At 42.0% G+C, this 15623-nt stretch overlaps 1 protein-coding gene across 2 annotated transcripts in view; it reads left to right on the forward strand.

Annotated features, from left to right (window-relative positions):
* LOC140476847 (laminin subunit alpha-3-like) overlaps nucleotides 1–15623 on the forward strand; it is a 364783-nt gene that overhangs the window by 88581 nt on the left and 260579 nt on the right. For both annotated transcript variants that reach the window (XM_072569677.1, XM_072569678.1), the window contains exons 4-6: nucleotides 9332–9450; nucleotides 11072–11242; nucleotides 11393–11490. In XM_072569677.1, coding sequence (XP_072425778.1) covers nucleotides 9332–9450; nucleotides 11072–11242; nucleotides 11393–11490 — 388 coding nt within the window. The remainder of the gene's footprint in view (nucleotides 1–9331; nucleotides 9451–11071; nucleotides 11243–11392; nucleotides 11491–15623) is intronic.

Raw genomic sequence — 15623 nt, forward strand, 5'->3', positions numbered from 1 at the left:
AGTATGAAACAGACTGGTAAGCTAGGAGAGATACTTGTAAGGAAGAAAGATGTGTTGGGCATTTTGAATAACTTGAGGATAGACAAGTCCCCCGGGCTTGACGGGATATATCCTAGGATTATGTGGGAAGTAAGAGAGGAAATTGCAGAGCCGTTGGCAATGATCTTCTCGTCTTCACTGTTAATGGGGGTGGTGCCAGGGGACTGGAGCGTGGTGAATGTTGTGCCCTGTTCAAAAAAGGGAATAGGGATAACCCCAGGAATTACAGGCTAGTTAGTCTTACTTCAGTGGTAGGCAAAGTAATGAAAAGGGTACTGAGGGATAGGATTTATGAGTATCTGGAAAGACACTGCTTGATTAGGGACAGCCAGCACGGATTTGTGAGGGGTAGGTCTTGCCTTGCAAGATTTATTGAATTCTTTGAGGAGGAGACCAAGCCTGTGGATGAGGGTAGAGCAGTGGATGTAGTGTACATGGATTTGAGTCAGGCTTTTGATAAGGTTCCCCATGGTAGGCTTATGCGGAAAGTCAGGAGGCATGGGATAGTGGGAAATTTGGCCAGTTGGATAGAGAACTGGTTAACCGGTCGAAGTCAGAGAGTGGTGGTAGATGGTAAATCTTCAGCCCGGAGCCCAGTTGCAAGTGGAGTTCCGGAGGGATCAGTTCTGGGTCCTCTGCTGTTTGTAATGTTTATTAATGACTTGGAAGAGGGAGTCGAAGGGTGGGTCAGTAAATTTGCAGACGATACGAAGATTGGTGGAGTGGTGGATAGTGAGGAGGGCTGTTGTCAGCTGCAAAGGGACTTAGATATGATGCAGAGCTGGGCTGAGGAGTGGCAGATGGAGTTCAACCCTGTCAAGTGTGAGGTTGTCCATTTTGGAAGGACAAATAAGAATGCGGAATACAGGGTTAATGATAGGGTTCTTAGTAAGGTGGAGGAGCAGAGGGATATATTGGGGTCTATGTTCATAGCTTTTTGAAAGTTGCCACTCAGGTGGATAGAGCTTGTAAGAAGGCCTATGATGTATTAGCGTTCATTAGCAGAGGGATTGAATTCAAGAGTCGTGAGGTGATGTTGCAGCTGTATAGGACCTTGGTAAGGCCACATTTGGAGTACTGTGTGCAGTTCTGGTCGCCTCATGTTAGGCAAGATGTGGAAGCTTTGGAGAGGGTGCAGAGGAGATTTACCAGGATGTTGCCTGGAATGTAGAATAGGTCGTACGAGGATAGGTTGAGAGTGTTAGGCCTTTTCTCATTGGAACGGCGAAGGATGAGGGTGACTTGATAGAGTTGATAAGATCAGGGAAGTAGATAGAGTAGACAGTCAAGAGACCTTTTCCCCGGGTACAACAGAGTGTTACAAGGGGACATAAATTTATGGTGAAGGGTGGAAGGTATAGGGGGGATGTCAGGGGTAGGTTCTTTACCCAGAGAGTGGTGGGGGCATGGAATGCGCTGCCTGTGGGAGTGGCAGAGTTAGAATCATTGGCGACCTTTAAGCGGCAATTGGATAGGTACATGGATAGGTGCTTAAGCCTCGACAAATGTTCGGCACAACATCGTGGGCCAAAGGGCCTGTTCTGTGCTGTACTGTTCTTTGTTCTATGTTCTATGTTCTAAGAAATTCTTCTTTATCTTTGTCTGAAATGTACAGTCCCTTATTTTGAGACAATGTCCTCTATTTCTAGACTCTCCCACAGGGGAAACAATATTTCCATTTCTACTGTATCAAGTCCCCTAAGAATCTTGTATGTTTCTATCAGCTTTTGATGTGCGTCATTGACTGTGAAACACTGGAGCATCCTGAGGCTGTGAAACACACTTTGTTTCTTCCTTCAAAGTAAAGGAATTCATAATAATTATGTGCTCTATTACTAGACATTCTCGTAAAACTGCATTAAAGTCAATAGCACAGTGAGAGAGAAATATGTACCTGTACTTGCTTTTCTTAATACAAGGATCTTTTCTATGTGGAGTTTTTCAGTCCTTTTCCTGGCCACAATGTCTAGTTATTGAGATAGTAGACAAAATCACAATTATGTGTATTTGCAGCTGGTTGGACCAAGAAAGTGTTACGGTCAGATAATACAGCCAACATACTGGGAGCCTGGATAGTTCAGAGAAAGGATAATTGGCCTTTTGTTGTGGTGCATCTCTTCTCTTTCAGTTTATTTGGAACTAACTGTATTTCATCACACTTTCCAGTATCAGCAGAGTATGGAATGTTGACTTATAACTGATTTATACACTGTGAGTATTGTTCTAACATTAGAATTGGATACCCTATTGAATGATGGTTCATTCCAACCTAAATTATTGCTCAAGTTAAAGAAATTCCCTCTGATACCAATGTAGTTGAACAAAGACTTTTTATTGTTCTTTTATAAATGTTCAGTAACTACATCAGATTCTTTAATGCTTCAACCATGCAACCGACTTGTGTGTGCTTGTAGCTCTTGCTATGGAAAGGTAGCTGACTTTATACCAGGTGCCTCTTCCTCATAGAGAGATGGGGTAGTGTCAGCAGGCATCCATTGGGAGGCGATGATGTGCATTGAAGCTTCTCCTCAGTCTCTTCTGGAGATGCCCTTCCTCTCCACTTACCCCTGTCTGCGATCACAAACAGCACCTTTGTCTTCCAATGGCCAGACAGTCATTTTTCCAGTGTGGATGGGATGCACATGGAGATCCTACAGATTCCTTGTTATAGATGTTGGGATATCATGTTGTGGATGTACAGGATATAGTGAGGCCGCTTTTAGAATACTGCATTAATTTCTCTGCTATAAGGAATACTTGACAAATTTGAAAGGGTTCAGAAAAGATTCACAAGGATGTTGCTGGGATTGGAGGGCTTGAGCTACAGGGAGAGGCTGAATAGGCTGCGGCTATTTTCTGTGGAACGTCGGAGGCTAAGGGGTGACCTTATCGAGGTTTATAAAATCATGAGGGGCATGGATAGGGTGAATAACCAAGGTCTTATTCCCAGGATAAGGGGAGTCCAAAACTAGAGAACATAGGTTCAAGGTGAGAGGTGCAAGATGTTAAAGGGACCTGAGGGGCAACTTTTTCATGCAGAGGGCAGTATGTGTATGGAATGAGTTGCCAGAGGAAATGGTGGAGGCTGGTACAATTATAATCAAAACATGTATCAGTGCCGGCTTGGAGGGCTGAAGGTCCTGTTCCTGTACTGTATTGTTCATTGTTTTTTGTTCAATATTTAGAAGCCATTTGGATGGTACATGAATAGGAAGGGTTTAGAGGGATATGGGTCAAATGTTGGCAAATGGAACTAGATCAGTTTAGGATATCTGGTCAGCATGGACAAGTTGGACTGAAGGGTCAGTTTCCATGTTGGATGATTCCAATTGCAAGGGAAATTGAAAATTCCATGATCAATTCCTCTCCACATGGAACCCTTCAAGAGAATCAATTTCAATTTGAGGATTGATTAAGTAAGTTACTCAGCAAAAGTTGTGATGTGCAGGTGCTATTGTTGCACAGGGGTGGACAAAGTCAGACTTCACCAGGTTACAGTCCAATAGGTTTATTTGAAATCTCAAGCTTTCCGAATGCTGCTTCTTTGTCAGGTATTATTAAATACAGAGTCAAACTCCTGAGTAGCTATTCAATTGATGCCATGCTTACCTCACACTGCCCCCTAGACATTGGCCTATCATTGCTCTTAAACTCTCCAGGAGGTAATACCTCTGACCCCGCACCAGACATGCTCACCCCTTCCCGCTCTTGACTCGCAGACTCTTTCTCCCCTCGACCTGGCTTCTTCCTCCCCCGCTCAATACATACCCCACGCAACCCTCCGGTTTTGAACCCAATTTGCCTTCCAGTCACTTTTCCTCTCTCCAGCCTCTAGCCCATTCCCTCACTCCCAAGATTTCCTGCTCCAGACCTACTGTCTCTTTCCCCAGTCTCCCCTTTCCCCAGTCTCTTCTTTCTCCTCTCTGAGTCCCTCCCCATGGCACTGCTCAGTGCCTGCTCTCCATTACTCCCAGTCCGGAAACACCCCCCCACCCCCCATTGCCCCATTCCCCCATTCCAGATTCACTCCCTTTCCGCCACTCTGGTGTCTAATGAAACTAAATGCCTCACACATGTCTGGTCTTGATTTGCTAGATCTCATGTCTATTGATACAACTCACACGGGCAGCATGTTAAAAACAGAGTGACTGGTTCATACTTGTAAGGTCTCTGACGTACTGGTTAAAAGACACAGTTGACAGTAACTGAAGAGGGGAAATAAACTGACTTTCTCGGGTGTGAGGTTTTTTTTGCTGCAGAGGAAAGGACAACAGCTTCCTTTGTGGAAGTTCTATGGCTTCTGCTCAAAGAGTCGCATCCACAAACTATTCAGCTACATAGGAGCCGATCGCACAGATGTTGGCAGGCAGAAGACCTTGTTTATTGACAACTGGTCACTCTCACTGATCCCCCCAACAACATGCCCTCAAACCTCTGACTATTCTCATCAGCTGTCTCCCAACCTGAACCACTAGCCAGGAGTGTTCCCTCCCAGACGGGGAACACTTCAGCAGTTCGGCACATTCAGCCTCAGACCTTCGGGTGACCATCCTCCAAGGCAGACTTTGCGACAGGCAACAACACAAATTGGCTGAGCAAAGGCTCATGGCCAAGTTCAGTACCCATGGGAATGGCCTTGACTGGGACCTTGGGTCATGCCGCACTACGGGTGACACACACACACACACACACACACACACACACACACACACACAGCATTTTATTTTGCTCAAAAACTGCATAGATCTGTGTAAAAGTCTGTAGATCCCACTTTAAAAATAGAATCAGTCTGACCTAACATTGGGACTCAGACCTTAACTTCACACCTCCAATGCATTATCTGAGTTGAGATGGCACCTATTTTTAAAAGTGATCTTGCGAATATAACTTTTTAAAATTTCTGGGATTTACATAGGAAGGAACCATATGAGGCAGCATGGTGGCTCAGCGGTTAGCACTGCTGCCTCACAGCGCCAGGGACCTAAGTTCAATTCCAGCCTTGGTTGACTGTGTGGAGTTTGCACATTCTCCCACATGTCTGCGTGGGGTTCCTCTGTGTGCTCTAGTTTCCTCCCATAGTCTAAAGATGTGCAGGCCAGGTGAATTGGTCATGCTAAATTGCCCACAGTGTTAGTTATATTAGTTAGAGGGAAATGGGTCTGGGTGGGTTACTCTTCAGAGGGTTGATGTGTACTTGTTGGGCTGAAGGGTTTGTTTCCACACTGTAGGGAATCTAATCAAACCAAAACTAACATGATCATTCTAAAAGATGTTGTGTGGTTTTTAGCTTTGAACCAATCTACCTCACTATCAGCCTGACACTTGCCCCTCCGAGCAGTTGACCCAACTGCCACTTCAGCCACTTACTCAGTTTCCTCACCAAGCCACCTGCCCTGCCACCATACCATTCAGTGATTCATCCATCGCCCATTTACTACATTTACACTGGTCAGTAAACTTATCTCACAGCAACTAGTGCCATATTATGAGGCTTTGTCTTCTGCACTAATTCTGTTTGTGCTCTCTGCTTGGTTTGTAGTGCTGAGGAATTCCTCTACATTGTAGATCAAGAATTCTGGCCTTTTTCACTGTAACTAGGCAAATAGGCATTTTTTTTTCTGATCAGAGTTGGACTCAACAGTTCAGATGCTAATCGGAAGATTTGGGCCAATATTTTACAACTGAAAATGTGTTGCTGGAAAAGCGCAGTAGGTCAGTCAGCATCCAAGGAGCAGGAGAATCAATGTTTCGGGCATGAGCCCTTCATCATGAATGAGGAAAGTGTGCCAAGCAGGCTAAGATAAAAGGTAGGGAGGAGGGACGTGGGGGAGGGGCATTGGAAATGCGATAGGTGGAAGGAGGTCAAGGTGAGGGTGATAGGCTGGAGTGGGGTTGGGGGCGGAGAGGTCAGGAAGAAGATTGCAGGTTAGGAAGGCGGTGCTGAGTTCGAGGGATTTGACTGAGGCACGGTGGGGGGAGGGGAAATGAGGAAACTGGAGAAATCTGAGTTCATCCCTTGTGGTTGGAGTGTTCCTAGGCGGAAGATGAGGCGCTCTTCCTCGCGCCTCATCTTCCGCCTAGGAACACTCCAACCACAAGGGATGAACTCAGATTTCTCCAGTTTCCTCATTTCCCCTCCCCCTTGTCTCAGTCCCAACCCTCAAACTCAGCACCACCTTCCTAACCTGCAATCTTCTTCCTGACCTCTCCACCCCACCCTCACCCCGGCCTATCACCGTCAACTTATCACCCTCACCTTAACCTCCTTTCACCTATCGCATTTCCAATGCCCCTCCCCCAAGTCCCTCCTCCCTACCTTTTATCTTAGCCTGCTTGGCACACTTTCCTCATTCCTGAAGAAGGGCTTATGCCCGAAACGTCGATTCTCCTGCTCCTTGGATGTTGCCTGATCTGCTGCGCTTTTCCAGCAACACATTTTCAGCTCTGATCTCTAGCATCTGCAGTCTTCACTTTCTCCTAGCCAATATTTTACAGGTCATTCTCAATTTTGGGAGGACTAAATTTTTCAAGGTCAGGTAATTAAAACATTGGTCTTTAGAAATTATCAGAACACCTCAAATGTTGACAGTTTAAAACATAAACTGTGTCTGTTTAATAAAGTCAGACTAGAAGGGACAGAGAAAGAGAACTATAAAATGGCAAATGGCCTCATTTTGCGTCAAAACTAGTGATAGGATGCCTGAGCAGCATTGTCCTGCCTTTGTTAGAGGTGAATTAGTTTCACAAAGCCCGGTTTGATTTTGAATTTAAAAGTTAATTAATTTAAATATTCATCAGACCTTTTTTATAGGTAAGTGATTCAGAATAGAACCTTGGATCGAATTAAGGGAATCTGTGGGGTTTTTCCAGAAATTCTTTGTGACTGAAGGTGAAAGCACTTGGCTTCATGTGGGTATAAGTTCAGAAAACAGAGGGAAAGCATTGCCAAGAGTTGTGCCCACCTGTGTACCTCGAAAATCTAGTTATTAGAGATCAGGGTTCATTCTAATCTTCAGTCACTTCATGGGAATTGTGAGTGAAGCTCAGGCTTGAGTTTAAAACTCTCAGCTGTTACAAAGGAGCTGGGTAGAAAGATTTGATATTATTTCCAGGAAAGTGGGTGACTTTAGTCTGGGAAGTAACTAAAAACTTTCTCAGTGAGGTCAAATTGAAGATGCAGAAGTTCAGTTGGCAACTTCAGCTTAAAGTATTTTTAAAAAGATTTTGGCATGGGACGTGAGTATCACTGGCTGGGCCAACATTTATTGTCCATCCCTAATTATCCTTGAGACGGTGATGGTGAACTGCTTTGTTGAATCTGCTGGGAATACATAATGCTTAAAATTAACTACGTGAAGGAAGCAGGAAGAGATGTAAGTATTTGGACAATTTTGGAACACAGGAACAGGAGAAGGCCACTCAGCTATCTGGTCTGTTCCACCATTCAATATGATCATGGCTGATTGAATAATTCAATGCCTTTTGTGAGCTTATCTCATTTGAAATTCTCAACAATTCTATGGCTGTCAACATTTCAATGTCTTTGACATGAAATTAACTGGACCGAAGGGTCTGTTTCCATGCTGTACGTCTCTATTACTCTATGGACTATGGGAAGTTTTCCCATTTTTACTCTGCGTTTGGATTCTTGGCCCACTATGATTTTCCTTTACATTATTTAAACCTAAATCATCTCTGCAGAGCAGTTTTGTCTTGTCATTTGTGTATCTCTGGCATTAAAAGAATATATTTTCTTTCTGTATAGTAGCTTAGCTGTTAAATTGTTTTACTTGTTATTGTAAGAATATTGTTTCTAATAATCACATCATTTTTGAGTTAATTAGAAAATCCTGGTGGCTGTTCTTTTTATTCTGGATCCTTGATTTACAAATGTCCAACCTATGAGCTTTTGTACTTATGAACATGATCCAATACAGGAGTGTAATTTTAAAGGTCTGGCATACTAACATTTCTAATGCATACAAAAGGTTGCCTTGTATTGTCCTACATTGTTGCGATTTGCATACAAATTGACCTGTGAATGGACTCAAGTACAGAACCTGTTCTCAGTCCTGGAATTGTCTGTATAAGTCAAAAACAGAAACATATTGGTCATTTTGATGATTAAAGAAAACATTTACACTTTTGTTACAGCTTGTGGAGTAGCGGGGCTTGATAACCAACTTACCCCTCCTGTTAGAGGTCTAACAAATCGCTGCAGTCCTTTGTGTGAATGAACACATTGTAATGAACACACTTCATATTTAGTATTGTTTGCAGGATCTAACTTTTGAAGGATTGTGAAAAATTGGTTTACTTCAAATCTTTTGGAAATCCCTGGACTTGTTTTTTAAATAGATTATAGAAGGATCAATGTGATATTGGAGTTTTTAAAAAAAATAGGATTCCTAGTAAGCACATAACTGGTGCTAATTGCTTGTTCCACGGTAGCTCAATGGTTAGCACTGCTACCTTACAGCAGCAGGTATCTGGGTTTGATTCCATCCCTCAGGCAATTGACTGTGTGGAGTTGATATGTTCTCCCCGTGTCTGCATGGGTGTCCTCTCTCAGTTGAAAAATGCAAATTAGGTGGATTGGCCACGCTAAATTGACTGTTAGTGTCCAGAGATGTGTAGGCTCGGTGGATTAGCCATTGTAAATGTGGGGTTATAGTGAATAGGGTAGGAAGCTCTTCAGAGGGTCAGTACAGACTTGATGGGCTGAATGACCTCTTTCTACATGTAGGGATTCATCCTATGAGATGTAGTTGTAAAGTGGGAAATGGAAGGGAGTTTATTTCTCAGTGTACTGTGAGTCTCTAGTACTCTCTTCCCAAACATTGGTGGAAGCAGAGTCTTTGAATATTTTTAATACATAGAGAGAAAGATGTTTGCTTAGTTTGTAAAGTCATTAGGGGATAAGCAGTAACGTGGAGTCATCAGATCAGCCATCATCTCCTTTTGAATGGTGGGCAAGCTCGAAATGCTGAGTGGCCTACTTCCCTTCCTAGTTTGTATGTTTGGATGTACTGGGACCTTCTGTCATTTCTCCAAATGGACTCTACCTTGCCAAGGTGAACTTCAGCTTTGTTTTGGTAAAGATTTGCAACATAGGACTAATATTCTTGGCAAAATCTTAATCAGGAATCTAGAAAGTTTTAACTTGAGTGTCAGACAAGTAGAGCTCCCAATTGCTGTTTGGAATGAGAGACATAGTGGCAGACATCAAATTATTTGTAAATGAAAGTTAAGAGTTTTACCAAGGTGTGGTTTTGTTCAATTTACACTCCAGATTCCAAACGCGATTGTGAAGATTTATTTAGAACACGAGCCCGTGAGAGGATTACAAGAGATGATGATGTTATCTGCACTACAGAATATTCCCGGATTTTACCCCTTGAGAACGGCGAGGTAAGACCTGGGCTAAAATCAAGAAGCACTGTTCATTGATGAGGTTACTAATAGATGCTGAAAGTACATTTTCCTTTTACAGACCCCTAGTTGGTGAGAGTTAATAGTTCTCTGCATTCAGCTGTTGTAACAAACAAATAAATCATATAACTGTATGAAAATTACTGAAACCAATTCTTTCAACTAACTATTGATGCAAAGGGAAATTAATAGAATTTTCATATTTATGACTTGATTTGAGTAAAGAAGGAAAAACTGTTTCTTAAACGGATACAGATTTAAGATAATGAAGCAAAAGAGCCAAAGGGAAAATTGCAGAAAATTTCTTTTTAATTGAACAAATTATTGTGAACTGGACACTGTCTGAAGAGATAGAGTATGTCCAAGCAGTAATGACTTTCAAAAGGAATTGGATAAATATTTAGAAAGGAGAAGTTACCCAAACGATAGATGAGGGCAGAGAGACAGACATTTACTACATGGACTTCAGTAAAGCCTTTGATAAGGTTCTGCATGCTAGACTGATAGGTAAAGTTAGATCACACTGGTTTCAGGGACAGCTTGTCAATTGGATACAAAATTTGCTTGGCTGTAGAGGACAGAGAGTGACAAGGGAGGATTGTTTATTGGACTGGAGACCTGTGACCAGTGGTGATCTGTAGGGATTAGTGCTGGGTCCACTGATGCTTGTCATTTATAAAAATGATTTGGACGCGAATTTAGGAAGCATGATTAGTAAGTTTGTGGATGATACCAAAACTGATGGTGTGGTAGACATTGAAGAAGATTATCTAAGATTACAAAGGGATCCTGATCAAGTGGGCCAATGGGCTGAGGTTTGGTAGATAGAGCTTAATTTGGATAAATGGATAAATATAAATTTCACTTTGGAAATAGAACAGTCTGACTCAAGATTGGGATATAGACAGCCTCTGACCTCGTACATTTAATGCATTGTCTGAGCTGAGATGTCACCTTTTGTTATAAAACCTTAAGTTATCTCAAGGAGGTGATTTAAAAGGAGGTCTGGGATTTACATATTAATGTACCAAAACCTGCAACCCATTCTAAAAGATGTAAGACTTAGCAACAATCCAGGTTTGTTCAATATATCATTTCAGTTGCATGACACTGTAATCTTTTGCTCTAAATTCTGTGTCTTATGATCTTACACTCCACAACCACCTGATGAAAGAGCAGTGCTCCGAAATCTAGCGCTTCCAAATAAACCTGTTGTTGTGTGATTTTTAACTTTGTCCACCTCAGTCCAACACCAGCTCCTCCACATAGTACAATTGCAACATTTAAAAGGCACCTGGATGGTGAGTAGGAAGGGTTTGGGGGATATGGAGCAAATGCTGGCAAATGGGACTAGAGTAGGTTAGGATATCTGGTCAGCATGGATGAGTTGAACCGAAGTATCTGTTTCTGTGCTGCACATGTCTGTGACACTATGACTATCACTCTAGAAAAGAGCACAGGAATTGGGATTAATCGATACCTCTTCAAATGGGTATTATGGGCTGAATGTTCTCTGATTCTGCTTAGTGCATTAGAAATAACTTCTGCTTGATATACATGGTAAACTTGTACCATCATCTAATGATAATATTGTCCCTAGATTGTTATATCTTTGGTGAATGGTCGTCCAGGATCCACAAACTTCAATGATTCTCCTGTCTTAAGAGAATTCACAAAGGCTACAAACATCCGACTACGATTTCTTAGGACCAACACTTTATTGGGTCATCTAATTTCCAAGACTCAAAAGGATCCCACAGTCACTCGAAGGGTATGTGCAATGCTGACTACAGAGGCCAAACTTTGGTTTGAGATTATAGGATCTTGCATCCTATAAGGGCAGAAGTTTTCCTGTAAGTCTTTCTGGAAAGTGAAATGAATGGAGGTAATATTTAGTCATTCATTTTGTTTGTTTCCTTAGTATTACTATAGCATCAAGGATATCAGTGTTGGAGGCCGATGTGTTTGCAATGGGCATGCTGACAGTTGTCGTGCAAAGAACCCAGAAAACCCATTCCAGTAAGTTATTTAATTTTAACCTGTAACTTGAAAAATTTCAACTATAATGATAGTGGAAATGTTGAAGCATTAAACATTTATCTGCATAGAAAATACCATTCATAAATTCATTTCAGGTTGTTTGTTAAAAAAAATCACATAATAAGACATTAGCAGGAGTGGCCCAAAACAAGATAAAAGAAATGTTTTTAAGGAGAGTGTTAAAGGAGGAGAGAGAGAGGTGCAGAGTTCTAGAGCAGGGAATTCCAAAGCTTGTGACCAGCCAGCTGAGAGTAGGGACACCACAGGACAAATTCAAGTACTTTCAAAAGACCAGAAGTGAAGAAGTGCAGAGACCTTAGAGGACGTTAGAGCCAGAGATAGTTACAAATATTAGGGAAGTTGGGAGAGCTAGCCCATGGAGGGATTTGAAAAGAGCAAAAGTTTTGTAGAAATATAGGAACTAGGGGCCTTTCTAGTCCTCTTAGAATTTTATAACTTTCTATTGTTTTAAAGTCCATGAATATAGTCCTTACAGATCCAGACTATGGATCTCTACTTCATATATTTAGATACTACTTTTAATGTAATAAAATGTGCCAAGGCATGTTTACAAGAACATTATAATGTAGAATGTGACACCAAGCCACATCATAAGATATTAATCATTCAGTAGCGCAGAACCTGGGTGTCACTGAAGTAAGTGACGTGATGTTAAGGCTTTTCATTTTGTACTCGTCAGGACTGATAGAAGAATGCCAAATATCAAAGGGAGCAACAATTTATGCTGTCTCAGATTAGAGTGCTGATGGATTGGCATGTTGACTCAAGGCATTGCCAGGGAGTTAGTGCCCCTCTCAGTTTTGATGACAAGTAATTCAAAAAAGGCACAATGCCTAGACATTATGCTTTATTCCTGAACAGGATAGATTTCTGCATTTGAACACATGGAGCTTTAAATATGTTTTATCAAGCCACATTGCAAGTCTAACTGATAAACTTGAAATGATTGCTAGTGTATATCTTAGCACATTCAAGACTGTTCAACCAGTGCTATCTTCTTGCAGAAACTCAAATAAAATTAGACATTATGTTCTGAGTTTTGGAATAAATGGAACAGTTGACTGAGTAAGGAATTTTAGGAGTCCCAACTTTTAAAAAAAATTCTCAGATGAAACCTCAATGGCTGGCCCTTTATTCTGAAGGTATGATACTTCATTTTAGATTATCTATGCAGGAGAAAATCTTCTCACAATCCATCCTGTGAAGCTCTGTAAAACATTTGATGTTTCACTGTGATTTTTAAAAGTCCTCCAAACTCAAGCGGGTAGAAAAAGAGTCTTATTTCAAATCAAACAGCGATGAGGCATCTTTCATTTTCTCGGTGACAGCACCTTCCAAGCCCACAAGCACTTCCATCTAGAAGGACAAGGGCAGGAGATACATGGAAACACCACCCCCTTCACATTCCTCTCCAAGCCACTCACCGTTCTGACTTGGAAACATATTGCTTTAGCATTAGCATTCCAGGATCAAAATCCTGGAATTCCCTCTGTAAGGGCAGTGCGAGTCTACCAACAGCATGTGGACTGCAGCAGTTCAAGAAGGTAGCTCACCACCACCTTCTCAAGGGGGCAACTAGGGACGGGCAGTAAATGCAGGATAGCAGCAACACCCCTACCTCATGAGTGAGCACAGTTAAGATGGTGGCAGAGTAAGATGCTCCAGCCGGAGCTCCTCTGCTTGCCAGCCCCATTTCCTTTTTTTCCCCTCTTGCTGTGCTTTTTTTATCCCCCGCCTGCCAACTTCCACCTTCTTTAAGTATCCTACCTGGAGGATATAGAGAACAGAGTCCAAGACATGCCTGGCATGGGAGACAAGTTGAGTCACAGCTGGAGTGGCTGTAGAGCAGCACAGGCTGAGTCCCAGAAGTGAGTCATGGCTGGAGCAGCATGGGCCTAGTCCTAGAAGTGATTGGCGGCCGGAACAGGAGTGGGAGCAGAGCGAGCGTGGGCTGAGTTAGGAGTACGAGTCCTGGACGGAGGCCAGCGCGTGCAGGCAGTGAGGCCTCATGTTCTGAAGCCCAGTAGGCATGGACTCAGTGAAAAAGGACTATAACTTGAGTACTTTAAAAATACTTTTTATCTTCATTGTGGACTTTTTACTCTGTATTCCCATGATTGCCTTTTTAAAAAACTATTTCAATTCTGCGACAACACTTAATGTATCTGTACCTAGGTACCCTGTACCTAAGATGACGATGCTGAGAGGCCACATTACAAACCTTTCACTGCACTCATTCAAGTCCAGTAACAATAAAGGCCGTTTGCTGAATGAAAAAACACCAGAGGGATACCATGCATCATTGTTATAGCATTGTATCAGCAACATGTACCTGAAATTTAATATACAGCCATGAGTATGTAATTTCATACTCATTTCAATATAATTTTTAGGTTTCAGAATTTGGGTTTTAAATGTAAAATAACTGAGAAGCTTCCTTAGTTTGAGAAATTGTTAAGCAAAGTGTCGAATAATGTCAATTCAAAGAATAGTTTGTATTTACTATTTTCATGTTCATTCATTTTTGTTTATTCATGGGATGTGGGTGTCTGGACCAGCATTTATTGCTAATCCCTTGTTGCCCTTGGGAAGGTGGTGATGAGCTGCCTTCTTGAACACCTGTAATTCATGTGCTATGGGAGACTCACAATGCTGTTTAGGAGAGAGTTCTAGGATTTTGACCCAGCAACACTGAAGGAATTGAAATATATTTCCAAGTCAGGATGGTGAGTGTCTTGGAGGGGAAATTGCAGGTAGTGGTCTTCCCATGTATCTCCTGCCCTCGTCCTACTTGTTGGTAGAAATCATGGGTTCGGAAAGTGCTGTTGGGGGAGTCATGGTGAGATACTGCAGTGTATTTTGTACATTGTACACAAAAATGCTACTCTGCATCAGTGATAGGAAGAACGGAAGTTGAAGGTGGAGATGGCTTCTGATCAAACGGGCTGCTTTGTTTCTTGAGTATCATTGGCACTTTGTTTATCCAGGCAAATGGAGAGTGTTCCATCAAAATGAAGAATAAGTGTTAACAGTGTCAAACAAGAAGGAACATTTGGTCCTTTTTGAGTCTTAGAAGAGACTAGATGTCTGGAGTTATATTCATGAGGAGTTTATTTACTTATGGAGATGATACTTTAAAGAATATTTAAAAATGAATGGTGAGCAAAGGGAAGTTTAATGTATCAAAGTAGTTTTCAGATCAAATTACAGGTATAAAATTGTAGTTAATTAATGAAAATTGTCATCTGGGACATCACAGTTGTGTCACATAATGCTAAACCAAAATGAGGGGCTTTTGGTGCTGTGGGTAGTGTCCCTACTTCTGAGCCAGAAGTTCAAGTATCACCTGCCCCAGTGTCATAACATTTTGAGCAAGTTAATTAGAAAATATAATAAAACACTAAAGGAGGCCATTTCATATAATCCCTACAGTGTGAAAGTAGGACATTTGGCCCATCAAGTCCACACCAACTCTCTGAAGAGCATCTCATCCTGACCCATCCCCCCAAACCTTGTAATCTTGCATTTCCCATGGCTAGCTCACCTAACCTACACATCTTTGAACTGTGGGAGGCAGTCAGAGCACCCAGAGGGGCCCCACACAGAATATTCAAGCTCTACACAGTCACCCAAGGGTGGAATTGAACCCAGATCCCTAGTGCTGTGAGTCAGCTGTGCTAACCACTAAGCCACTGTGCCTGCCCAGTCATTCTTGTGCTACTCCTTTGACAAAGCTATCCAGTTATTCTTGATATAGCTCTGACAATTTTCCCTCTTCCAGTATATGTTTTGTTTCAAAGTAATCATTGAGAAGGTATAGTATTAATATAACTGGATTAGAAATCCCAGGCTAATGTTCTGAGGGAATGGTTTCAAATCCCACAATGGCAGATGATGGAGGTGGAATTCACTTTTTCAAAAAATCTAGAATTAAGAGGCTAGTGTAATGTTGACCACTGTCAATTATCATTAAAAACCCATCTGGTTCACTCATGCCCTTCAAAGAAGGAAATCTGCTGTCCTTATCTGGTCTGGCCTACCTGTGACTTCAGACCTACAACAATGTCATTAACTTTTAACTGCCCTCTGGG

This window comes from Chiloscyllium punctatum, chromosome 5 (assembly GCF_047496795.1).
Source record: "Chiloscyllium punctatum isolate Juve2018m chromosome 5, sChiPun1.3, whole genome shotgun sequence".
Lineage (NCBI taxonomy): Eukaryota > Metazoa > Chordata > Chondrichthyes > Orectolobiformes > Hemiscylliidae > Chiloscyllium > Chiloscyllium punctatum.